The sequence below is a fragment of the Equus caballus genome, chromosome 14, assembly GCF_041296265.1.
Source record: "Equus caballus isolate H_3958 breed thoroughbred chromosome 14, TB-T2T, whole genome shotgun sequence".
NCBI lineage: Eukaryota > Metazoa > Chordata > Mammalia > Perissodactyla > Equidae > Equus > Equus caballus.
The window spans coordinates 75,378,198-75,403,263 of NC_091697.1; the positions used below are offsets into that span (position 1 = coordinate 75,378,198).

The window sequence follows — 25,066 nt, forward strand, 5'->3', positions numbered from 1 at the left end:
ATATACATAGATATTTTCTTTGCTTACACTATAAGAAAGGGTCAAGAACAGTTTTTTTAGTTTTATGTAAAAAGTGCAGTTTTGACATTGATGGAAATTAGGCATTCTGCTGTGGACATATTAAATTTGTAATGCCCATTAGCCATCTCAGTGGAGATGTGGAGTAGGCAATTGGGTTTACAAGGCTCATTGGAAAGACCAAGGTTGGCCGTGTAATCTTAGTAGGTATTTAAGGCAAAGGGGAATAGATGAGGTCAGCAATGGGAAAAGTGAAGAGAGAGAAGCAGAAAGCCAAGGACTGAGCTGTGGGACCCTCCCAGCATTTAGAGGACCAAAAGAGCCAGTCAAGGAGTATGAGAAGGGAATGTAGAGTGTGTGGGAAAATGGGAAATGAGGGAGGAAAATGTCATGGTGAATAAGGAGCTGGAAACTGTGTCGTGTGCTCCTGGGAGGTCAAGTAAGATGAGGGTGGAGAATTCACCATTGGATTGTGGGGACACTTTTTGTTTGTTTCACATCCTTATGGTGTAAAGGTAAAACTATATTTTATCAGGTAGTACATTAAGCTTTATTTTTTGTTTTTAAATTTAAAACTAGATTAACTTTTCTCCTTTTTCCTATTTGATTTGCATAGTACAGTTTCCCCAAATAGCATGATGTTGGAGAAGTATTCTTATAAAATGACCAATGTCTTTTATATAGTTTGTATTAGGGAGAGGGATGTTCTCCAAAAAGCCTGAAGTATTGTTTCTAGTTCAGTGGGGCTGGGTTGAGGAGCTCCCCATCGAGGTGTCTATTGAAGGTACCCTGAATGGGAGGTGCTACAGTATATTGTATGAAGAAGTGTGAACCACTACATCGGATGTGATTAACTGCCATGAAAACCTTGGCATGGGTAAATCAACACAGTGACAAAATTCTCAAGGTGATTAAGTAGAAAAAATAAGTTGATTCACAACGAAAGCTTCCTAGGGCAGTGATGTGTATAGTAGTGTTCAGAAAGTTTGAGTAGTTTGATATTATACATATATAAAATCCTAGAGTGTGGTTGTGTTTCAAATATTAGCTTAAAATAAATGATTCCTATTTTTTGCCAATATGTGGAATAAATAAAGCATTTTGACTAGCTGTTAGTGTTTCACTATGTTTTCTCTGCAGCTTTTGAACAAGTGTTGCATAAGTAGCTGTATTTATGAGTATTTTTCTAATTTTCTGTTAAAAATTCATTAGAATGCCAGAAAATGAATCAAATTCATTGTCAAGAAGACTCAGCAAGTTTGGATCCATGAGTTATAAGCACCGGTATAGGTAAATGGCATTTTTTTCTTGGGGGCGGGGTGTGTGTGAGAGAGAGAGAGAATAAACAAATATTCAGCTGTATACATACATACTCATTAAAATTTATGATTTAATTTTTTGTTATTTTTCCGCAGTGCTAATCAATTTCATAAGCTTAACAGTTTATTAAAACTTTCATAACAAAAATTATTTTCCAAGTTTAATTATATTTAATGTCTGCATTACTTGTGTTTAGGGCCATAGAATGTAGTAGAGCTTATTATCTTCAGAAATTCATTTTGAAACAATTATCACTTATTTCTAATTATGTTGTGATTATGAAACAAAGTAAATATTCTCAATAGTAGCTGATTGGCGTTCTTAGGATATTCAGTTGATCCCCTATTGTAACACAATGTATAGTTTATATTGTGGATCAAATCATGTTTCCTGAACCGTTAAACCTACCTATAGTAATGCTAGCAATTATGTCTCAACTTTATTGAGCATTACTAAGTACCAGGTATTGTGTTAAACGGTTTCCATTTGTTGCTTCATTTAATCATCGCAGTCTTCTGTAGTAGTACCCTCATTAATATGTGAGGAATCTAAGGCTCAGAGAGGCCAACTCTCTTCTCAAGGTAACCCAGCTAGGAAGCAGTAAAGTGGGATCCACACCCTGGCAGTCTAACTCCAGAACCCATGCTTTTAACCATTAGGCAAACTGTTAGCCTGTTGCAGAAAAAGCCTGATTGTCCTGCAGCCAGGCAGATGCTTGTGTCTTTTTCTAATACCAGTGTTAAAAGTAGGAGTCTTATATGTTTTGAAAAAGATTTTGTTTGGTTTCAATTTGTTCTGTTCATGGAGAGAACCTCATATGTGCCAGGCATGGTATTGTGTTCCCAGAGATATAAAGAATCAGATCTAACCACCTCTGCCTTGAGAGAGCTACAGTATTATTCAGGCAGTGAGGCAGGTCCTAGGCCCTTGTAAAACCAAAGCAGGTGCGGAAATGCTGTTCAGGAGGGTGGGACACTGTTCTATTCTTTCCCTTGGCGCCATCACTGAATGAAATGCATACCTTTAAAAATAAAGCTGAGTCAAATGTTTGCAGGGCGATTGTATGCCAGATTGTAATTGCTCTCTTTTATAACTCATCTTTTTTTGTCTTGAATTTTGAAACCAGAGATAATCAGTAAGAGTGATTAATATTAAATGTTCAGTGCATTCATCTTTACATATTACTCACTTGGATATTTGCTTATTTGATGACTTAAAACAAAACTGAAGTATTATTGTATTATAGATGTTCTTGGAATTTGTATGAAGGTATTCATTGATAACCAAAAATTTAACCTTCAAGTTTTCAAGGTTCTACCCTAGACAGTGATATCGTTATCAGGAATTTAAGGAAAGAGTATTTGCTTTTATATGAGACGAACAGCTAATAGTCAGTATATTGGTGCTTCTAGTTGAGGCATCAAACGTTTCCAGGGTTCTAGAGAGAATGTGTAAATCTATCTCCTTGTCACTGAAATGAACTAGTGAAAAGGCATCTGTCTTAACGTTCATATTATTAAAATTGTAATTATGCTGTTTAACATATGCTGTAGTTGGCTTCCACAAATTTATCCATACCTAATTTCTTAAATTTATTGAAATGCAAATGTTGTGGCTACTGGGAATTATTATTAGAAAGTTATTAAATTTTGCATATTAAATATCATTTCTTCCAAGAAAGTAATTAAAGGTAACCTTTACACAATTGGAGACTCTGGTAAATCTGTTCTGATTTCGTGGCTGGTGTTAACTGCCTAGTAAGTCTTAATGAAGCCCAAATTTCCATGTCTGTATGTGGGAAGCACTAATGTTACACCACCCTTGGAAGAAAGATGTTCCATCCCACTGCCCAGAGCCAGGCTTAGGCAGGTTTGGGTCTCTGACCGCTGGGTGGTGGGTGGTCACTAGCACATAGACTGCTAATTGTGAAAAGAGGGAAAATAACCAGCTTTTAACAAATATCATATGCCTGCCCCTTTCTTGATACATTCTGGAGAGATCATGGAATGAAAGCAGAGCTCCGGAAATGCACACAGCCCCCTCCTGCACCGTGCAGGCATCAGAGCATGGGGGATAAACAGGTAGCTGCAGTGTGTGAATGTGGGTATTTGTGTGTATAATTGTGTATGTGTTTATAATGGGGTGTGTGTGTGTGTAGGTGTATGTGATGGAGGAAGATAGTGTTTTAGTCGTTACTCTCTTTCCTGCATTTTTGAGCTTGCAAAATACCATGGAGATTCTGGCATCTTTTAGAAACACTAGTCATTACTTGATAATGGAAAAAATTAGACATTTTTAGTGAGATGTGACAGCCAATCCTTTCAAAAATTCAAAATTAGATTTGTGGGGAAAGCCTGAGATGAAATCGGATAATCTAATTCATTTGTTGTTGTTGTCTTATTATCAGAGACCATTAAGCTGAAATAGAAATTGATTAAATCTTTGATTGATTAAGTATTTTTTTATACATTGATATCTTTCTCTGAGCCCCTTAAAAGTTAACCTTGCTTTTACCTGTTGTTAAGTTCAGAGGGGACTCCTGGTTTTGATGAATGAGTGAGCTGTGTAAAATTTATACTCCAGAAATGAGAATTAGGCCTGAGAAATGCCCCCTGGGAACCCAGATGCCCTTCTTGTACAACTTTCATCACGCGAGCTTTCCACCTTTCCTAAAGCGTGGAAGAGAGGCCAGGTTCTCATGAGAACCCCCTTTGCGTCAGGTGCTTTCACATGTGTTACTGTATTTAATCTGCTCAATCACCTGCCAAAGAAGGTATCATGTCTTCATTTATCATTTATACGGAGGAGAAATTTGAGCCCCAAAAAGTAAGGTAACTGAATAAAGACCCTTAACCTTAGGGTGACTGAATTAAAGACTCCCAAGTAAAGTAGCAAAGCTGGGATTTGAACCCAGTTGTTCCCATCTTGTTCTCTTCCATCTCCCCCACTGATGGCCCATTGTGCCCTCACTTTGAGGCTGAAGGGCTCCTGGCAGTGCCACTCTGCATAGAACGGGAGTGTGTGCACCAGAGTGTGAGGAGGCAGGGCAGTGGGTAATCCTGGGAATGAGGCTCTGTCCTGTCACTACGAAGAGCCACCAGACAGCGTAGGAACTCTTACACTTCACTCTCTGAGTCTCTATAGTAGTCAGATAGTTTCTGCTGCAAGAAAATAGTAAGAACTAGTAGAAATATATTATAAATGAGGAAAATGAGGCTCCAGGAGACTTTAAAAATAATCTGCCGAAGACCTCACAGTTGTGGCAGAACTATGTTTTAAACTGAGTTTGCAACTTCAAACCCAATGGCTTAGTGTTCTGTCCCTTCTCCCGCACCACGAGGCTGTGCCATACTGACCAGCTGGAGGTCAGAAAGCTTGTTCCACTCCTGGGTCCCCTGTAGCTGGGGCAGGTCAGTTTATGTTTCTGGACCTTAGTTTTATTAATCTTGTGATATGATTTTCTCATTTCTCCTTTATTCCTGGGAGAGAAACTATGAGGAAAAATTGAGTAATAAAGTAAAATCTCACTATAAAATACCTCAGTGGTCCACATATTGGGTTATACTTTTAGGGCAGATATTTTTCTTCTATGTAGAGAAGTACTCAGTACCCAATTCTTTCTGATAGCCAAGAAAGTCTGTTGTCTTATATTCATACTCCAAACCATTTATGATAATGGAATTTTGCTCTCTCGATGGAATTCTTTTTCAGGTTTTTGGGAGAGAGATGTTGCTATTTGTGTTGCCTTATGTGCTGCCTCTAAAAAAAATAAATTTCAAGGGAAGGAAAACCTGTTACAATTTGCATCCTTCCCCATCCCTCCCCCTGGTTCCCATGTTCTGTTGAACACGAAGTACACTCGTAGATGGAACCTGGCATCTTAATTCATAGTAGCTCGTTTCAAGTGGTGTCTGCAATTAGCCTGATGAGAAGCCACTTTTTATGAGTGTTTCAAGCATCTTTTTATTTCCAATAAAGATAGATGGGGTAGTAAGGAGGGAAAACTTTCACAGAAGCGTATAGGAGGTGAGTTTTGCTTTATGAGTTTCACCTAATCTCTTTCGGGAGAGATTCACCAATATTTATCCTGTAAATGTAGGATGCATAGGATTTAGGGCCATTAAAAGGCTATTTCCTTCCCATAGATGGCTCTTCTTGTGGTGAATCAAACTAGACATATAGAAATGCGTTTTTCCCGTACCTAAGTATTTTCCTGTGTGAAAGCTGGGGTCATTCATTGGCTCAAAGCCAGCAGCTGTGAAATAAATTTTTAGTAGGATGGATGTTCACTGAAATCCAGCAAATGAAATCACACAATTCCTTGAGAAGATTAGTCCCTCCCCGGGGACAGCTCGCCTTCTTGAATCCTCAGACTCTAGAGAAGCAGCACCACGCGTGGGCTTTTAGGCCTGCTTTGAATCTCCCTGTGGACTTGATCATGTGAGGTGGCATAGTAAGTGGTTGATTATGCCACAACAGGGTTCAGAGTAAAGTCACACCTAGGGGTCCTATGGGGGATGCTATGCAACTTGCTGTGTGAGTACAACACAGGGACATGTTGGTTTATATAGAATCATTGCCCTTGTGTCATTTAGCCCAACATAATTTCTTTATTATTTAGTTGTAGGGCTGGAAGACCATCAGCATCCTCTATTTTTCACCCCTCATTGTACTTAAATCTAAACCTAACTCCTCTTTTAATAAACCCTTTTTCCCTATTTCTTCTCCTGAAAGATTCTCCTTCTATCTAACCTAAATCTTTCCTGTTAGAAGTTAATACTGCTTCCTTGGGTTGATATTGCCGTGAGAACCAATTGGAAACCCATGTATTCTTACAGCCTGTGTGAGTCTGTGTTTTTTCTTCTCTCCATACTTTGCAGGTATTCTGCATGAGCCATCGTTTGATTTTTGTGGCTGTGTGGTTTTACTTGTGTTAATCAAAATGTTGTATTTTCAAGTGGCAGGACGGCATTACAAATGAGTCGAGATCTTTCTATTCAACTTCCCCGGCCAGATCAGAATGTGGCAAGAAGTCGAAGCAAGACTTACCCTAAGAGAATAGCACAAACACAGCCAGCTGGTAAGTCATGGAGCCCCCCAAGTCATCAATGTAAACTTGCGCTTACTTTTAGGCTGCTGGTACAAGATATACTCAGGTGGGACTAAAACCCTGTCGTGTTTTTATTGTTAATACTAGAATTTTTAATTTGACCCAGAAAATGTGCAAATCATTAGAAATTATTAATAAGTAGACAGGTAATCAACTTGAATTACCATAATCTGCTTGATGACTATGCTTTCTTTTTGAAGGGATTAAGTAAAATCTCAACTGAGTAATTTCTTAGTTTGTGGTGTCTAAGATTGGAATTGAAACAAACTCTTAGCAAAAGTCTTTTAACAAAAAGGAACATTGTTGACATAACTTCATCTGTACAGAATTCAGTTGGTTTTTTGTTATTGTTGGTCTTTCTTTGTGAAATATAATATATGTAGAAAAATACATAAAATATATATACATACATATGCACATACACATATAAATGTAAATATAAATATATGCATACACACACACAAAATTTAACATGGACTACAGCCCAGAAGTCCCTTCTATTTGCCTGATCACATCTTCACCGTCTCCTCCCTCCCCAACCCCCATCTGACTTTGTGATAATTATTTCCATATTTTTCATTATAATTTTACTACTTATGTAGCCTTCCCTGAACAAACTAGTTTATTTTGCCTGTTTTTAACAATATATGAATGAATCATGATATGTTCTTTTGTGTCTTGCTTCTTTTTTTAAATTTTTTTTTAAAGATTTTATTTTTCCTTTTTCTCCCCAAAGCCCCCCGGTACATAGTTGCATATTTTTAGTTGTGGGTCCTTCTAGTTGTGGCATGTGGGATGCTGCCTCAGCATGGCCTGATGAGCAGTGCCATGTCCGCACCCAGGATCTGAACCGGTGAAACCCTGGGCTGCCGAAGTGGAGCGCGCGAACCCAACCCCTCGGCCACAGGGCCAGCCCCGTGTGTCTTGCTTCTTTATGTCAGTGTTACATGTAGTGTATCGTGAAGTGCATTCGTTTTTCTTGCTGTGAGTATTCTATTGTATGGCAGTTTCTTTATTCATTCTACTTTTAGTGGACATTTGATTATTCAGATTTCTTGTTTTTAGTACAGACGACTTTTTTCATAAAACTACCTAATGAATCAGTTCTATTCCATGTTCAGTGCTCAGAGCTCACAGAATTTTACTGTATTACTGACTTTGAATATTACTTAGAATGTGACTGACTTTGGTTTGTGGCTTACTTATAGATCACCATTGTCTGACATGCTCCACAGACTTTTCACGCATATTATCTCACTTCAGCCTGAAAATAACTCTGTGAGGTAGGGCAAAGCAAAGAGTATGTTCCCATTTTACAGATTAGGAAAACATGGTCCCTGCAGCAAGCCAGGGGTGGGGCTCGGATGAGAACCCAGATCTCCTGGGTCTTTCTGCCATATTATGTGAAGTCAGTGGAATTTTTAATAACAATAATTAACATCTGAACATTGCATGACAATTGACATAGCGTTATGACATGCAGTTTCGTTTAATCCTCATGCCAAGCCTGTGAAGAAAGTGTTTGAGTTTGTTCCACCGCTGCTGGCTGTGAGAATGTCACCTGACTACTGTTTCTAAAGTCAAATTAAATCTGATTGTCGGTCCCCTCCTCCCACTGGGCTGGGAGGAAATTAATTTGTTTCTGATGGTTCTACAGTGGCAAAAATAGACATGATTTAATTTTGCAATAGATTACATTGCCACATAAGTATTATCATTATTCCCATTTGGCTGATGAGGAAACTAAGATTTAAAAAGGTAAATTTGGTCAAGATTACATAATACGTAGATGGCTTTGGACAAAAATTCTAGCCATAATGTGTAATACCTTTATCTTAATATTTTGTCTTTATCTTTTCATTTGAGCAGTCTTAAATCCCATTTGGATCAAGTGCAGCGTTGTATAATTAATAAGCAAACTTTCAAATCCTATGCTATTTCTGAAACACTGTGCCTCATGAAATTATTCTGAGACTGGCTGAGAATATCAAAGGCATTCCTTTCTTCAAATCAACATTTCATTCCACTTGAAATGTGGGAATCACACGTGCTTTTTACAACCTGCTCAGGTTGCTGCTCTTTTTCATATGCTCTTATAAAAATATCTGCTTCTGTAACACTTGTGTGTGTGTGTGTGTGTGTCTCTTTCTCTGTCTTTCTCCTTGGAAGCCCAAAATCTAGAAGCTGATTAATTTAGGGACAAGGGTTTTGGCTTTTGTTTTTCTCTTCACTTCTGCAGAGCCAGCGAAATGCAGTTTTCCCAGAGCAGCCCGGGACTGTGTGGAGCCTTCACGCACGTCCACATCCCCGGCGCCTCCCCCCCATCCCTTTGTGTTGTGTTAAAACTCACTCCCTCTTCTGCAAGGCTTGAGGGTGTGACGAATGCACAGCTCAGGCTTCTCGAGGACAGCCTGTCAGCATCAGGCGGATCTTTTAAAAATGCAGAAAATGTTATGCTTTTATTATTATAAGACACACGGTGGTTGTAGAAAATTTAGGAAACTTAGAAACTTCCATCCCAAAAAGAAAAAAAATCTTTCATATTAAATTCTGTTCTCTAGTACTAACACTATGTTAAATAGCCTTCTAGTCATTTGTGTATCTTTTCTGCAAAAGTAATATAGTAATGTTTTACAACTTGCTTTTCTTATTCAATAATATATCATGGATATGTTCTAATAAGTTTTTAAATGTTCTTATACAGCACCATTTTAAGATTGGTATAATTTTCTGCTGCAAAGATATATAGATGTGACATAATTTATTCAACCAATGTTTAGTTCTTGTATATTTAAGCTGTTTCAAAATTTGAAGACTATAAATATAACTAAAGTGAATGTCCTAGTAGTGATATCTTGAAGCATTTATGCTAATTCATTATGTATATTTTAAGCAATGGTGTATTTTCGTCATTTTTATTCTAAAAAGAGGATTAAACAATGCTGTGTTTAGAAACTATGACTTTGCTGTGCACACATTTTCCTTTGATTTTGCATTACTTTTAGCCTGACTTCTCAAGCCTGGCTTCCGCAAAACTCCGATGTGTTCTGGGGACCCAGAGATGATCCTTCCCTTGACAGTGTGATTGTCCCGGGTGGGGAGGGACCGTCTAGCAAATGCCAGCGATGCGATGTTACAGTTGCTGTCTTACACATCTGAAGGACGTTGTAGGGGCTGGGATTAATGTTGTTCTATTTTGTTAAATGTTACATTTTCTTTTTCCTCTAATTCAAATGTGCTCTGCTTTGAGCCTCAATTGAACCCAGCTGGTAGAGACCCCATCTCAGCCATCCTTTCCTCCTAAAGACATGGCAGGGTCTGACTTAGAGCAGAATATTTGAAGAGGGCCCTCTTTGCTTCACCCTCTGTCAGTCACTGCTGTATTCCTTGTCCCAGCCCTCCAGGCCCCATGAGGGTGGGCAGTTCTGTGTGAAGCTGGGCTGGAACGTGTGTGAGAGGGGTCTTTGCTGAGCCTGAGAGCCTCTTGTGCTTAGGATCAGGCCTCCCTAGAGAGACTGTGCTACCAGTCCCCCTTTAGGGCTCTGCTACCTGGGAGGTGGGGGTGGGGGAGTCTGTGAGGGAGTGGCTTGCAAGTCACTAGGTCACTGTAGCCCTCAGGCCTCTGTCCCTTCCCCACCATCCCTTCCCCACGGCTACAGGCAGCCCTTCCAGCCCTGTCCCTTCTTCCTCCCACACTCCCAGCTCCAGAGTAGCTTTCTCCCTGAGAAGCTTCCTATTCCTGATCCTCATTCATGGGTGGCTGGGCAGGAAAGGAACAATAGCTCTTGTTTTTTGAAAAATTACTTTTTACTGACCAAGTGGAAACAAAAGTATTACCTTACTAAATTACCCTGCCACAGTTACTTAAATTTTTATTTAAAAATATTGACAATTAAAATGGTAGAAAGCTGATTTTAAGACATAGAAAAAGTTTATTTTATTATATTGTACTGTATTTGGCAGGAATGGAGTTATGGTTTAAATAGAAGATAGATTTTCTTTTAAAATTCTAATAAGGCCAGCTATTAGTTTTCATAAATTAAATTCTGCTGATACTCTCTCCGTGATACAATTTTAGAACTACAGTTTCAGGAGTTATCAGCATAAATTCTTACCTCTCATTTAACGTTTATATATAATAGAAAACATGGGCTGGCCCAGTGGCACAGCGGTTAAGTTTGCACGTTCTGCTTCTTGGCGGCCTGGGGTTTGCTGGTTCGAATCCCGGGTGTGGACATGGCACCGCTTGGCAAAAGCCATGCTGTGGTAGGCGTCCCATGTATAAAGTAGAGGAAGATTGGCATGGATGTTAGCTCAGGGCCAGTCTTCCTCAGCAAAAAAAAAAAAAAAAAAAGAAAAAAGAATAAAAGAAAACAAGTTGTGACCAAAAGGGGACTTTTGCTTTTTTGCTTTTTGTTAGTTTATATCATTAATTTATAGTATATGACTTGTTACTTTAGAAGACTTTCTTTTATTTCTTCTGAGTTAGTCAAACTCGATGACTACTCTTCTTAACCTGCATCTCAGTTCTCTGCAAATTTAAAAGGCCTTTTTTTTCACCTCTCCATCAGCAATAATAAATGCCTTGGTAGCTCAAAACCCATTGTGTTTAGAATCCGCCGAGGTTAGGCCTTGGCACCTCTATGAGGAAGTGCATTCCAGATCAGGAGCCCCGCGCCCAGCCTGCCTGCTGCCCCACCCAAAGAGTTCAGCGCCAGGGCAGGCAGCCAGAGCATTCCTGCAGGTCTCCAGGGCCTCCTCCGAGGAGCTTTGGGGGTAAAGCAGGAGGCGAGATGGCAGGAAGGAAAAGTGCATATTTGTACCGCCCTTTCTCTGACAAGGTCTTGGCAACTCACGTAGGTGTTTCTGTCAGAAGAGAGTCTCCGCTATAAGCAGGCGATAAAGACAGAATATTTGTCTATAATCCGTAATTAGCTGTAAGAAAAGTAATGGGTGAAGCCATTGCAGTGGATAAACAATACTAGGATCGTCTGATGAAGCATTTTAAGTTCTTAAGGATAGCTCACTAATGAACAGAGAGATAAATAGTTGCAGCGTCGTCTTCAGACAACTGAAGAGCAAGATCGGGTGACGTTTTGGAATTCCCTCTTTGAATCTGTGAAAGATGATGCAAACAAATGCCCGAGGGGTTGTGAAAATGACTTCTGAGTGAGGATGGTTCGTGCCCGGTCTGCAAGCAGACAGGTACTGCTCAGGCCAAGCTGGTTGTTTCTGTGCAGGAGGGTAGACCCAGCGTGGCCAAATCTTCCAGGGTCTTAAGGGAAACATGAAATTTGGATATTTATATAAACTTCCCAGGATTTTAAATATTAGCGATTAATTTCATTTTAAAGAAAGTCTCTGTGTGTTAAATTGAACATTCCTGAGAGCCACATATGGCTTAATGGCAGCCTCTTTGGAACCTGTGATTGACAGAGCTGGTGGGAATGGCTGACCCACCTGCCCTGGGGGTCACTGTGCGTTTCTCCAGCTTCCCCTGGGGGCGTCACTAAATCGGATCCAGTGCTCCCTGATTCCCATCACAAGCAGTTTGTAGTTAGTGGGTCAGTTGGCCAACTCCAGGGGATGACAGTGCCACACAGCTCTAGACCCGTAGCAAGTGACTCACGTGTGGGTAGCTGACTGGCATCTGTTGGTGACTTGACGTGGGTGCAGCCCAAAGCAGGAGAGACAGAGAAATGCTTTGACAGAGTGAAGTACAGTTTCATTTGATGCAGTATATAGCTCTGAGCTGCTGAGAAACAGTAATATCAGAAAGTAAGAATCATTTATTGAGCGCTTCCTCTGATTGGCACAGTGTGTCGGATGTGACGTCAGCAGAAGCCCAGTTTGGCTTGTGGCAATCAGAAATTTATTTTTTTAAATGTTTTTAAGGTAGACAAAAGGCAAGCTGTATGAATAGAGACTGGCATGTCAGACTGAGGCAGTGTGATCGAGTGAGCTTCATCTGATAAATCCAGGTTCAGTCTCAGTCATCCTTGTACTAACTATGCAATGTTATGAAGTCACTTAACCAGCCTGAGCCTCAATTTCTTCATCTGTAAATGGGGATGTTACCCTTGCCTCATGGGTTGTTGTCATGGGGATGGTGTCTGAAATGGGTAGAGCGTCGTGTTGAGCACATGGAGGGCTTGGTAACTCTTTCTTTCTCCTAAACCGAAAGGAAGTCTTTCTGTATACAGTATGGACCAGTCTGAGTCTGCCTGTCTTTGAATTACATTTACCATATAGTATCAACTTCACATATAAAAGGTAGTATGATTATATGAAGGAGATGTCACCTTTTGAGAGTGATGGGTGGTGAGGGTCATTCAAGTACAGTGAATGGGCTTCAGAAGGAAATTGGGTACCCCTGCTTCATTCTAGACGATTTGGTATAAACAGGGTATGAGGGAAGTGGGCAAGTCAAAAAAGTGCCCTCTGTTTATAGGTTTCTTCTGTCCTGTCCGTGCGGAGGTCTGAGTTCCCAAGGGCAGCTGTTGGCAGGTAGTATTAGGAGCCCAGAGCTGGGGGTTGTCTCGCTTTGTGTGTTCCTGCTTCTCAGAGTAGCCATTTTTCTTCTCTGATTTTACCTCCCACCCCATACTTACCATGTTCCAGCCCCACTGAAATATTCTGTGGCTACGAATTGGGAATGATAAACTCCTTACAGTGAATTCGTAATAATGTAAGATTGTGCGGTAGTTTTAAAGTTCACATAGTTAATCATTCCATCTTCTATGTAAGATGTATTTCCCTATTTGGAGTAACTAGCTGCTAGGCCTACCTGAGTGCATTTTTCATGTCAAGCAGACAGTGGAAGCAGAGAAGACAAAGGGCAAAGCTGAAAGGGCTCCAAGAGGGGGCCAGAGTTATTGAATGAGGAGTAAATAGAAGCCAGGGCTCTGGATCAGGGATTTCACAAGTTAAGTCCCAACCTCCGTAGGTTATTAGTTCAGCAACTTCGCCTGTGCAAAATGAGCAGGCCTATTGCTGTGTTTGTCATCACAGAGTCTGGAAACTACCTGAATATCCGTTAGTAGGGAACTGGACTAATAGAATAATATATATGTACCCCCTAGGAAATACCATGTCTTTGTTACAAGAAACCTGAGGGCAGGATTTGAATTTGTGTTGGTCTGATTCTACAGTCCCAGAACATCTGCCATGAAAGGCCAGGTCCCCTGAAGAGCTCAACAGGCAGAGGAATGTTAATAACTAATAGTCATTGAGCATTTCTGCATGCCTGACGCTGTACTAGGCACCCTAGAGATAGTGTCTCATTTCTTTTAGAAGATGCTCGCACTATGCAGGTGAGAAGACAGAGGCTGGGACTTGTCCAGGGCCCCAGAGCTGGAATCTGAACTCAGGTCAATTAGAGTTCACAGTATAGAGAGGAAAAACAAAAAAGAACATGATAAATTTGTGCTGATATGGGATGATCTTGAGAGTATAGTATAAGCAAGAAAAAAAAGCAGGGGGCAGCAGCATGTAATATGGTCCCATTATATAAAAATACAAACAAAAATCAGAGATGGGGGTATGCATACATGTATACTTGCAGACAGTATGAGAAACTAGTGACAGTAGTGGTTCTGGGCAGAGTTTCTGAAAAACTGGCGATCCTGAGTGGGAAAGAGATTAATTTTTACTATGTAGTCTTTAATAGCATTTGCAGTTTTACCATATTATATTAAAAAAAAAGCCCTACAGATAATTGTCATGAAGGCATTAAATTCACAAAATGATTTCAAATGTACATTCAAGTTTCCAGTAGAAAAATTCTTGAAAAGCTAAGATGAGGACACTGATATTATGCTAGGAAGTATGCATTGTAATTTATAGAAAAAGTAATGGAACAATACACAACTTGTCATACAAAATTCATCTGGTAGGAATTTCTACCATATTGTAACAGACACAACCAAGTCTTCAAGGCGAGGGGCATAAGACATTTGTATTTGTACATTTTAATCCAGGCTTTAAAGTATAGAAGATGGTTCTAGGTCATGCAGAGCATACTTTGTTTCCAAGGAGGGAAACTCATGGCAGGACCCAGAGCCCTTGGATTAGATGAAGTAGAGGATGGTCACTCCGTGTTGTAGGTAAGGAAAGGAGGCCCAAAGACGTGAGGTGACTTGCAAGTATAGCAAGTTCTGGAACCGGGAGGGTATGTGGATGAGAATCACAGGGCGCTGTGAGGAATGTCTGGAAAAAGACAGTGACATAATAGCTCTCACACCTGTTGGGCATTTGATGGTATGTTGAAGGTTTTGTTTGTTTATCCTCTCTGGGTCAACTGAAGACAAGACAGGAAGGGATGAAATTGTATAAATTCTCACAGGAAGGAATAGGGCAAGGCATTCTGACCAGGAGTTGTTAAGTGGGTGGTTTTAGAGAAGATTTCTAGGAAATTTAAGTGTTAACTTTGTTTTAGATAAAGTGTGATTGTGACTCTCCTCCTACAGGTGATAAATCAATGTTACAGAATCTACTGAGATATGATCTGAATCGGTGATCCTACTTCCTCTTGACCCTCACTGTAAGAACTCCTGCTGAGGGAGTCTTAGATTCCTCTTGGCTGATTACATAAGCCTTTGCCTTGAGAAGATGTATAGTACAATGGGAGGAAAAAAAGAAAGTTGTACCTGATTTCAGTAGACTTGAATTCCTGGTCTAACTTAGCTGTGATCTGTAACACGTCGTTCAACATTCTAAGCTTTCATCTCATTATCCATAAAGTAAAGGAATTGGGTACATGAACTTTAAAGATCCCTCTTCTTCCTAAAATTCTCTCTCCTTCTCTCTGGTTTACCTGATATAAAATTGAAAGGACCAAATATGAGAAAGGATTTTGGAAAGCTTTTTTTAGTATTGCTTTTTTTTTTTTAAACTATCACTTCAGAAGTCTTACAGACCTGGGAAAAATATCTTCCCATATTACAAAATATATTTTTGCCATTGGAAATATGCAATATTTTTGTGTGGCTTTAAATACAAAAATATAGCTGATTCTTTAAAACTTAAGTTCAAATGAAACTCTTATTGACACATTGAAGGAAATTAATTGCAACAACCTTTGCTTCAGTACAGTTTTTCAAATTATTCTTTTAGTCCAGATTGACTGGATGAATCTGGGTTTTTACCTCTTTGGTTAACTCACAGTTAGAAATTAGTTCTGTCTTCCTGGGGGCAAATAAAAAGAGACCTTTCAGGACAGGCTTGGCATGGCTTTGTCTCCCTGTTGACTTCTATGTGAACATAGCCGTAGACTAGTCTTCACGAGTCTGCTCATACTTTAGAAATCAGTGCGTGGACTGGCTCCACCATAGGGCTGGTTTGTGGTCTCAGTTCCCCAGGCTCTGCCTTAACATTACTAACCTTTGAGGCACATTTACCTGCTTTCTCACCCCGTTTTCTTTACAGACAGGGTTCGAGGGTGTGTCTGTCACCTGTTGGAGCTTCTGTTCTGAGATAGATCTCTTAGGCAGATGGCATCTGAGATTGCACAGCTTTGTTTTATCATCAGATTCAGGATTCATGGTGGTGATTTCTCTGCCAGCATTGTCTTCAGGCTGAGAAATCTGAGGTGGATTTCTGTGGCTCCGCCTGCCTTACTTATTGGCATCAATGTGAAAAATGTTTGGGGTTCCTGGGGTTCAGGATTGTTTTGGTAGGTGTAGGGAGAGGAGGTGAAGCAAGGGAGAAAGGAACAACTTACACTCTGGAGTAGGTGCCCTGGTTGGCATGTTGAACAATGCGCTATGCCAAGAGCAAGAGTCCTATGGGGAGACAGGACAGCCCTCTGTAACAGAGGCCTCGCCCTCTCCCTTCTCTGCTGGGGTGAGAACGGGGCGCCTGCGGAAACCCCCCAGTCAGGTTCCTTCCCCAGAGAAGCTGGAATTGGAGCCCAGAGAATGAGTCACTGAGCTGGGAAGAGCCACTCCTTTTGAGGCTGCTGTTACAGCCCAGGTACCAGGCACACACTTCAAGACAGAACCTGGTTTGCAGAGAAAGAGGAGGCGGCTCACTGTGAGAAACACTGCAGGTCCATGCGGATCTGAGAGCAGAGCAGGGGTAGGAGACCTTGTAGCCAGCAATTCCAGGCTGTGAGATCCTGCTGTGTTTTTACAATGAGTCCCTAATTTGAGCCAGTTTCCTTGCCCCTAAACAGTGGACAACATTACTTATGTAATCCTTTTGGTAACCCCTTGAGGAGGGTGGGTAGTATCCTCGTTTTACATGTGAGGAAACTGAAGCTCAGAAACCTAAGTAGTTAATCAGGGTTACACAGATAGTTAAGAACAGCATTAGGATTTGAACCCAGGTCTTTGGAATATTAGGGCACATATTTGGAAGGTAAATGGAAAGTAAAAAAGTGAAAGGCCTAGAATTATTTGAAAATATGCATCCTCTGTTTTTTCCACTATTGTGTGATTTCTTTACTTCACTGATCTACTCATTTCAGCAGGTCTTCTTCAGTACATTCTGCTCATTTATGGAGGAGCAGCAAGTCAGCCTGCTTTTACATCAAGGCATTTTTTTTTTTTGAGAAATGTTGAAGTTCTTTGGGACATTTTGCCTAGCAAAAAAGGGAGGTGGCAGTGTTACTGATAATTGTGAGGAACGTTAGGTAGACCATACAGCCAGATGTGTGTTCAAGGCTATTTTCCTTTGTTGACATCTTTTTCTTTATTGCCTTAAAGCTGATATTTATTTTCATTCGGTAAAAGGTTTCTTAATATATGGCAAGTCTGGTTAGATTTTCTCTAAAAAGTTAATGTTTCTCCTCTTCCTAGGAGTGTTTAGCATTCCATGCATAGCTACAAAAATTAGAAAAGCAAGCAAAACTAAAGGCCTATTGTATATTCAAGTTAAATATCATAGTTTTAGTGAGTTACCATAAATGACACTTTTGTTTCCTTTTTCTTCTCATTCAACAAGAATTTACTGAGCACTTCTTTGATATAAGACCTGTGATATTGTGATTTATAATAAAAAATAAAGATTTGGTCTTCCTCCCTGTTTCTGGCACAGAGCTCCTAAAACCCTTGGAAGTTCCTGAGCATGAGAGCTGTAAAGGTGAAAGAAGTGTGTTTTGTTATTCATAACAAACCCCTTTTAACCACACCTGAGTTTATGTCGATGAGGTCACTTTTGGAAAGCCCCTAAGGATGGGGCTGGTTGCCAGGGGAATCAACCATGTGATTGGTGGGGTAGAACTTGAGTCCTACATGATTTCCAGGGAGGGGAGAGGTACTGAAGGTTGAATCAAGCACCAATGGCCAATGATTTAATCATTCATGCCTATGTGCGGAAGCCTCCATAAAACCCACCAAAAGAAGGGGCTCTGAGGGATTGGTGAACTCCTGGAGATGCAGAGAGAGAGCATGGAAGGTCTGTGCCGCTTCCCATGTACCTTGCTCAGTACATCTCTTCCATCTGGCCGTCCCTGAGTTATATCCTTTTATAGTAAACTGGCAATCCAGTAAGTAAACTGTGTCTTCGGGTTCTGTAAGTTGCTCTAGCAAATGAATCGAACCCAAGGAGAAGGTGATGGGAGCCTCTGATTTATAGTCAGGGTTGGTCCAGAAGCACAGATAACAACCTGAACTTGAGAATGGTGTCTGAAGTAGGGGCAGTCTTGTGGGACTGAGCCCTCCCTATTTCCAGGTAGATAGTGTCAGAATTGAATTAAATTGCAATACATTCAATCCATGTCCACTGAAAATTGAAGAATTGCTTGGTGCCGTTAGGAAAAGCAGGCAGTGGAGACCTTATTGTATGGAGCACAGAAAAGTGAGCAAACCTTTGTCCCTATTTGAGAGGAACTTAGTCATCTAAAAATAACACAGCAGTTATTTAGCAGTTGCTAAATGCCCAGCACTACGCTAAGCACTTCATATAAATTATCTAATGTAATCCTCATATCCACTATATAAGTAGTTGGTGATATCTCCACCTTACAGCTGAGAAAATTGAGGCCCAGAGGGGTTTAATAACTTGTCCAGGATCATACAGTGGGTAAATTGACAGAGCTGAGAAACAAATCCAGGTTTGTGTAAGTCTCACCCTTGTACGTTGTTGAGACACGTTCAGACTTGTCAGACTGGAGAGGTAAAAGATGTACTTAACTGCGGGCAGCGTGTGTCAAGTGTCATGGAGTGGAACATGGAAAGAGTTTTAAGTACCCAGAAGGACAATTTGTTTATGGCTAAAGGTAATCCATGATGCTATTGTGAAGAAAGTGGTTTTTGAAGGACGGATAGAGTAGGGCAGAAGATTTCAAGCTGGGTTATGCAACTCCTGGTGGGGAGGGGATACAGGAGACCTTTCCAGGACTATGTGGGCTAAGGCAGTGTTCTAACTGAATCACTTTCCAGATTCTCTTTCCTGGAAGGAATCTGCCTGTTGTGGTAGACTTGCTCCTCTCCAGCCTGCCCTTTCCAATGGAACTTGTTCTGTTTTCCAAAAGAAAGGCAGACCTTCTCCCCATCCGAAATCTTGTTCTCCTGCCTTGTCCTTAAACGTTAAGCCTCCTGGCTTGATCTCAGGAAAGTAAATGACCTTGATTATCAAGTGACACATCCTTTTCTAAGTCATTTTTTTGTTTTGACTTCCAACAAAATTGAAGGAGGACCCAACTGGTTTGTTACCTGATAGAACATTTGAAATCCCACATGAAATGTGGGATTGATTGAAACGTCCACATGTTGCTTTACATAAACCTCTACTTATGTGAACAAGCTTTCTCAGCATTGAGAACCTATCAAAATAAAAATAGGAATAGAATTCTTGCCAAACTGTTTCATTCTAGCCAAAAAAATAACCTTCTTGAATGGAGATGATCCACGTAATCATTGGGAAAACAAAACTATCCCATTCATCTCTTTTAGGATTACTTTCCAATAAAAATTTACGTGTTACATTTAATAATTATTTATCAACATTAGTATGGTATGCTAATAATATACTGTTAATAATTGTAATGATAACTTAGTTTAGAAGAAATTTTAACATGTAGAGCTTTTTCGTCATGGGAAATAAAACTTATTTTATGTTACTTCTATTTTTTGTCACAGAGAAGTAAGGTAGAGTGAATAAAAACTTTCAAGCATAAACATATTACTTTGGAATAAATTCTTGCAGAGGAGGAGGAATTGAAATGCAGCTACAAGGAGAAAAAAGAACACTGAAATTTCCAACTGCTAAACTCATTTCATGTATTTTTAAAATGGATGACTGTAGATATTAAATTTCTGTGGTATTTTATTACATTGGATACATCTAAGAGAGTCATGAAACAGTTCCATTTAACACTGTCAATATTTACTATATGCTGCAAATGACATCCTTTGGTACTATTTAAACTTGTGATGAAAATGTTAGATATCATCTTAGAAATGTGCTGAGGTACATAGTTTTTCAAATTCTTTTTTTTTTTTTTTTTTTTTGCTGAGGAAGATTCACCCTGAGCTAACATCCACTGCCAATCTTCCTCTTTTTGTATGTGAGCTGCCACCACAGCATGACCACTGACAGATGAGTAGTGTAGGTCCACACCTGGGAACAGAACCTAGGCCTCTGAAGCAGAATCTGCCGAATTTAACCCTTAGGCCACTGGGCTGGCCCTCAAATTCTTTTAGTGAGTACTTGCGTAGGAAAATTTAAAGAACACTCAGTTAAGCTCTCTTAGCTATGAACTCAAATGTGCCAGCAGAAAAAAAGGAAAATTTTCCCAATTTTGCCTTAGCTAAATAAGCCCTTTTAAAGCTATCTTTATGTATAATTATATGTACTTTGTATTTGTGTATACTTTATGTACTATTATAATTGCATCAAATTAAAACTTGTAAAGCAGTGGTCTAGCAGACTCCTCTGAAACAGAACCAACTCTGGGTCAAGTATGGAACTGTCCACTTTCCCTAGACCAAGTGAGCGTAAATTGTTCGAGAGAAGATGACTGGGGAAGGTTTTCTGTGTGTTGCTCTAAATGGCGTGGCCCTGTGGAGAATTGGGGGCAGTACAAGAGAACTACCAGGATAGGGTGTGACCCTTCACTCAACTCTCTTCCCTCAATCTGTGTCCTCATCACAGGAGGAAAAACTTGGTATCTAAGTGATGTGCCACACCTCTTGATCCCAGCCAACCATTCCCAGATAGGCATTGCCATTGGGCCTAAGATGGCTGAAAGGAACTATGGGCGTCCCTCTGGTGTTATCATATCTGGCAGCCCCTCCAGCACACACAGATGTAGACTACAGGTTCTTCAGATAGTAGAGCCTTTTCATTCTACTCTGAGGATCTAAGAGACTGAGCAAATGCCTTCCCAGGCTCAGAAGTGCCTTTCTTGTTTAAGCTGGCATTCTGACCCACAAGGAAGGATGTCTCTGCCCACCTCTGTCTCAGTGTGTATAGCTCTGGCAGATGGGCAGAGGATGAAGTGCCTTCATTGCCATCTGACTCACACTCCCAAGTTGATCATTTTGGTAACGAGGAAAGCAGAGGGATCCAGGAGAGTGCTGGATCAGGGAAGGAGAAATTGGAAGCAGACCAACCAGGGAAGGGATCTTTCATGCAGAAACATATTTCCCTAGCATCTTTCTCATCCACACCCATTCTTCATAATCTACCCTCCAGCTTTTTAGCAGAATGCCTTGTTTGATCTTGCAGTTGACATATAGTAAAATCATTGTCTTAAAAATCTGTGTATTTGTGGTAAAGAGGTAACCGTACTTAAATACCACCCTTGGGACTTTTGAATGCAGAAACTCTTAAGAAAAGCAGGGATCTGGCTGTCTTTTTGGGATGAGTGGGCCAATGTCAGGCATTTAAACTTTAAAGAATTAGCCATTGGAGGGGCTGGCCTGGTAGTGTAGTGCTCAAGTTTGCATGCTCCACTTCAGTGGCCTGGGGTTTGCGGGTTCAGATCCTGGGTGTGGACCTATCCACTGCTCATTAAGCCATGCTGTGGCAGCATTCCACATACAAATAGAGGAAAATTGGCACAGATGTTAGCTCAGGGCCAATCTTCCTCACCAAAAAAAAGAATTAGCCATTGGACTCAGAAACACCTCTATTTTCCAAATTGTGTGTTTTAAAGTTTAATTTTATTTTACATAATTTAATGCGTGTTCTGTCAAATATAAAACATTTCATGACAGGAAAAAATGTGCTAAATTATGTATGTTTCTGACAGTCACTCTTTCTGAAGGGAAGGCATGGGTCATTTAGGATGAGGGCACTCAAACGTGAACAGAGGCAAACCACACAAAAGCCTGGTAGTGGTCTGATGCACACAGGCCAGAAGCATTTGCATATAGGATGTTAAAAGATGAACAAAAAGAGACTGTGGAGCACTGGACACTGGCGTTACAGTGCTGTCTAAACTATAGGGAATTGTGGGCCTTCATTAAGCGTCTAACAGTCCAGAAACAAAACTAATTCCAGCTCATGAGCTGGATTTGGTTCTTTAATAAACTGTAGCAGTCCCCTGATAATGTGATGGTCACATTTCTTCCAAATGTGACCAGCCTCTTGAAATGTAGAGGGCTTTGTCTTCTTAATGTGAACAATACACAAAATGAATTGGATGCTCCTGATTAATTCTAAGTGGTCTTGTTAAAGTTAATATATTACTTTATCTAAAATAAAATGCAGATTTACTTAGGAGCTTTGATGAGTATGTCAGTAACTGATCTTTGCTGTAGATAATCTGTGGCGATCATTTACAGGAGTAGTGTGCTGTAGCAGAAGGCTGCTTTTAAAGCTCCGAGTAGCCCAGTCCTGTAGGCTGTGTCTGCATGTCCTCTTGTCCTGCATTCCCATACAACCATGTCCAGATTGTTTTTGTCTTAGTTTTGACACTTTTTAAACACAACATCATTGTCCTGAATTTTCTCTTCTAGTGGAAAAAATAGTAGGAAAAAATACCTGCTTTATAATAATAGACCTTCCTTGAGTGCCTACCATATATAAAACACTGTCCTGGCAGTCATGGGGAGAGGAGCACAGTGATGTATTCTTCATTTTATTAAGATGTTGAGGCATTATTATAAAATAAGGCCTGAGGATATAATGTACAGCATGATGACTATAGTTAATAATATTGTATTGTACATTTGAAAGTTGCTAAGGAATAAATCTTAAAAGTTCTCATCACAAAATTTTTTTTTTAAAGATTTTATTTTTTTCCCTTTTTCTCCCCAAAGCCCCCTGTACATAGTTGTATATTCTTAGTTGTGGGTCCTTCTAGTTGTGGCATGTGGGATGCCACCTCAGCGTGGTTTGATGAGCAGTGCCATGTCCGCGCCCAGGATTCGAACCAACGAAACACTGGGCCGCCTGCAGCAGAGCGCGAGAACTTAACCACTCGGCCACAGGGCCAGCCCCACAAAAAAATTTTTTGTAGCTGTGTATGATGACGGATGTTAACTAGACTTATCGTGGTGATCATTTCACAACATATACAAATATCAAATCATTACGTTATATACCTGAAACTAATATAATGTTATATGTTAATTATACCTCAATAAAAAAAGATTTTGAGGCCTTATTAACTTATTAATAATTTAAAAATTACTAATTTTATTGTGTATATTATAAATATTTTATGAAATGTATACATGATAATTCCTGTTTCTAGGTATTTAAGATGGAAAACAACTGTTTGGCTTTATCTAAAAGAAAGAGTTGCCCCAAATGGAATGATTTGTATAGTGTAGGAAAATTGCCTTCAGTGTTTTATTTCTTGAAGTGGGTAGTGGTTAAATAGCTGTTCACTTTATAATATTTGTTAAACTGTTCATATGTTATATATTATATTCTTTTTTGGTGGTCTGTTTTAAATTACAATGAAAAAGGAGTGGGGAAAAGATTTCTCCAACCTTAAAATATCTCTTGGAGCAGTGCCTGAAATTCCATTGTTATCAGTTAATTATTTAGTTAATGTTTGACTACTCTTTTTCCTCTTTAAGATGAAACTATTCTGTGGCAAATAATACACGAAGACGTGAGCCTTTTAGTGTGATGGGTTTGTCAGATCATCTCTTCTCTGTAGCCCAAGAATCCGAGCAAATGTAGAAAGGATGATTCTGGAAGTTAATATGATGGTGGGAGGAAGAGTTTGGAAGAGGAAAATGGTTAATAATGCATGTCATCAAAATGGAGTTAGTAAACCTAAATAACGCATAGCCTATCTTTCTCACGTTTGCAGATTTCAATAACCAGCACATAACCTAGCTTTACTGAATTGCATAGCTTTCTTCTCAAATGGTAGTATGATAAAGTTCTGACTAATTTGACCTAATTAGGACGATGGTTAAAATGTAATGTTTTGAAAGTATAGTTATTGCTTTTAAGTGAAACTTTAGTAACATAAAGAAAGCTAATCAGTATTGCCTAAGTAGGGCTTTTTAAGAACTCTACATCCGTGAATAGACAACAGTAATTTATAGTGTATAAATATTATATGAATGGATACTTCAGGGGGGCTCCCAGTAAGTTAATGCTTTTAGGTAGTTTCCCCCGCAGTATGTTTTCCTAGTAAGACGTTTAAACCCCATGCTTGTCCAGTTCACATAGAAAAGGGGAATACATATAAGCAGATTTTTAGTTAGTAGTTCACCATTCTGAGTATAGAAGGTCCATGAATTAGATTGTGTTACTGACACCGCCTTATCTCATTTGTGCTGCGTTGATGAGAGTTTTCTGACTCTTGTTGCAGTAAAATGGTCCTGACAGTTGACCAGTTTATTTTGAAGAAGCCTGGCTGCATTGTGTGTGAGTGTTGGAGAGAGAGCATGGACGTGATATCTTTCCTTCAAGTCTTTCGGAAAACCATCCATCTGGTGTTTCATCTTTAAAAATTATGATTTAGGGGGCTGGCCCCGTGGCCGAGTGGTTAAGTTCACGCGCTCCGCTGCAGGCAGCCCAGTGTTTCGTTGGTTCGAATCCTGGGCGCGGACATGGCACTGCTCATCAAACCACGCTGAGGCAGCGTCCCACATGCCACAACTAGAAGGACCCACAACGAAGAATATACAACTATGTACCGGGGGGCTTTGGGGAGAAAAAGGAAAAAAATAAAATCTTAAAAAAAAAAAAATTATGATTTGGATATTGTGAATAACCAAATATTAGCTTAAGAAAATATATACGCATTGTTTGAAATTTTTCTATTTTAAAATATTCCTCAGCTTTTTGTCTACCTGTTCATTAATTTTTTAGAAGATTCGGATGGAAAGAAACTAGGTGAAAGTAATTAAGCAACCTCACTTTTCCCAAGGGGATCAGTTGTTAGACCAGGAAAAAACTAGTCAGTCTAAAGAGAGGACTGGAGCAAACCGAGGCTTATTCTTAAACTAGTTGCACAGGGCTTTGGGTAACGTGACGTTCCCCCTTACTCACGCTTCTTCAGTTGGTGTTCTTGGCACTGCGTATTGGTCCCTCTGCTGTGCCTCCTTTTCCCCAGAGCCGGGGAAAACAGCCCTAGGTACATGAAGTTAGTAATACCTGCTGAGAACAATACTACATTTCTAAAAAGTTCATTAGGAACAACTAAAAATATTAATGTTGGGGCATACCTACTGTTTGGAGCACAAATGAATGAATCCT

At 39.9% G+C, this 25,066-nt stretch overlaps 1 protein-coding gene across 5 annotated transcripts in view; it reads left to right on the forward strand.

The window, feature by feature from the left end:
• EPB41L4A (erythrocyte membrane protein band 4.1 like 4A) overlaps positions 1-25,066 on the forward strand; it is a 249,198-nt gene that overhangs the window by 175,704 nt on the left and 48,428 nt on the right. For all 5 annotated transcript variants that reach the window (XM_014730732.3, XM_023617865.2, XM_070234449.1 and 2 more), the window contains exons 11-12: positions 1,231-1,308; positions 6,297-6,418. In XM_014730732.3, coding sequence (XP_014586218.1) covers positions 1,231-1,308; positions 6,297-6,418 — 200 coding nt within the window. The remainder of the gene's footprint in view (positions 1-1,230; positions 1,309-6,296; positions 6,419-25,066) is intronic.